This window comes from Ciona intestinalis, unplaced genomic scaffold (assembly GCF_000224145.3).
Source record: "Ciona intestinalis unplaced genomic scaffold, KH HT001125.1, whole genome shotgun sequence".
Classification (NCBI taxonomy): Eukaryota; Metazoa; Chordata; class Ascidiacea; order Phlebobranchia; family Cionidae; genus Ciona; species Ciona intestinalis.
This window is the reverse complement of record NW_004191446.1, coordinates 31001-33122: the sequence shown is the minus strand read 5'-3', so window position 1 is coordinate 33122 and position 2122 is coordinate 31001. Positions and strand designations below refer to the sequence as shown.

The following is a 2122-nucleotide window of genomic DNA, read 5'->3' as shown; positions in this document are numbered from 1 at the left end:
TCGTTTCGTCTCCATTGTAAAAGATGGGCGCATAGTATTTTGGAAGGTTTTAGCTGTTTATTTCAAAAATACACCACCTATTCAAGTTTATTAGGCCGGTTTAGTCATTTAGTAGGTTAACGCTTACAGTTTACCACTTGTTTAGGAAATTTAATTATTTAGCAATTTAAATAAAAACCTTGAAACAAACGGTCTGTTAAAAATATATGAATGAATGAATTTAAATAAAAACCTTGAAACAAACGGTCTGTTAAAAATATATATATATTAGAAAATAGTTGTTTTACCCTATAACTTTAAATCAAATCAAAAACCGAAGAAAAACTACATAAAACGCCATCGAATTAATTGACTACGATAGTAAACGGGAACGACCCGTAAAAGAGAGAGAGTGTATCGTGCTCTCTCCTTTGCCGACATTGGAGATGCGCGTTCTACTCTTTTTTATTTCTTTGATAGACAGTTTTAGACACTTTGTTACACCATAGACACCTTAAATGTACACATTACATTTAAGGTGTCTATGGTTACACACTATAAAGCAACGATATTTTTGCGACGTTGGCATCACTTTTTTTGTAAAATTTATTATTTTGTCAAAATTACGATTTAATTTTTAATCATATTCCCGACAGGGTTTTGTTGTTAGATTGGTTACTGGTGTTATACAATAGTGAAACAATGGACACTGATAATGAAGACATGATAATAACTGTCAGAATGTTGATGATTGGTAAGGAAATCGGAGGGATTATCGGCAAGGTTGGTCAGATTTGTTCTTTTTTGGATTTAAGCATATTGTGACCAACAACTATAAACAGGCTGGAACAAATATCGCAAAGTTTCGAAGTGAAAGTGGTGCTCGAATCACTATTTCAAGTGAACAGTCAGTTCCTGAGAGAATCGTCACAATCACTGGTGGCCGTGGGCAGATACACAAAGCTGTTGAATTAATCGCTGGAAAAATGCATTCGGTGACGTATATTGTATATACTATATATCTTACTCTGTATATACTATATATATTATATTATATATCTTATTCCATAAATCTGATATCGTTGTGTTTTCACTTCCATTCAACAATTGTGTAAACCGCGTCACCCCTAGTTTTATATCACAATGAATGTGCTGGTGGCAAATTGTTGCACATATTTTTTTTCGCCACTATAGATTTTAGTTTGATAATTTCAGCGCGTACTTTTTCTTGTAACGCTGGCGCTTTATATCTAATTGTATGCAATTACGAATTATTCATTCTTGTCTAAGCTGTTTTCCGGTGTCAAAATAACCAAGTAAAAATTGAATTAATTTATGCCCATTTGTGTTTGTCGCATTCACTCGCCGATTTACAGTTCCTGTAGTCTGACTCGAGAAACATTTTCTTTTCGTCAGCATATAGATACGATAATGTAGATGCTGATTGCAACAACTTGCACATTTAGTCACTGATATTTAGAGCTACGAAACGAAAATATGTATAAAATTTCTTAGGGGTGTGTTCAAACACCAAACACCCCCCTCTAGATCTGTCACTGATATATAAACATATTGTATATATTTTAAAGTATTTAAACTTTACTGTGTTTTTCTCCATTAAACTGAGCTAACAATGCGAATAATTGTTAATTAAGGACATTAATTCTGGGCTTTCCAATTGTGCAACAAACACTGTTCCTGTCACAATTCGTCTCATTGTCCCAGCAAGTCAATGTGGTTCAATAATTGGCAAGGGTGGTGTAAAAATTAAAGAAATAAGAGATGTAAGTAATGCTTGTTCAATTTGTTTATTCATAAACTACTTATAATGTTTAATTTGATAATATCCAAAATACTTTAAACCAGACAACAGGTTGTGCGATTCAAGTTCAATCAGAAATGCTTCCTAATTGTTCAGAAAGGACTGTCACTTTGAGTGGTGCTCCTTCCACAATATTACACTGCATAGATATGCTGTGCGATGTAATGATACAGGTTGTAGTGTTTAATTTTAATTAGTCCTTCAAATAATTTAAATTTTTTTTTAGTATCCAGCAAAAACAGCCACTGTCCCGTTTAAACCTGATGTCGGAAATCCAACCTGTATCTTCCACCAAGGAAAAACATACATGCTTCAAGGTCA

General features: G+C 33.4%; 1 protein-coding gene across 1 annotated transcript in view; it reads left to right on the top strand.

The window, feature by feature from the left end:
- The first annotated feature begins 602 nt into the window (after positions 1-602).
- LOC100183404 (poly(rC)-binding protein 3) overlaps positions 603-2122 on the top strand; it is a 4681-nt gene continuing 3161 nt past the window's right edge. The window contains exons 1-5 of the mRNA XM_026840109.1: positions 603-762; positions 822-974; positions 1635-1763; positions 1846-1974; positions 2028-2122. Coding sequence (XP_026695910.1) covers positions 682-762; positions 822-974; positions 1635-1763; positions 1846-1974; positions 2028-2122 — 587 coding nt within the window. The 5' untranslated portion in view covers positions 603-681. The remainder of the gene's footprint in view (positions 763-821; positions 975-1634; positions 1764-1845; positions 1975-2027) is intronic.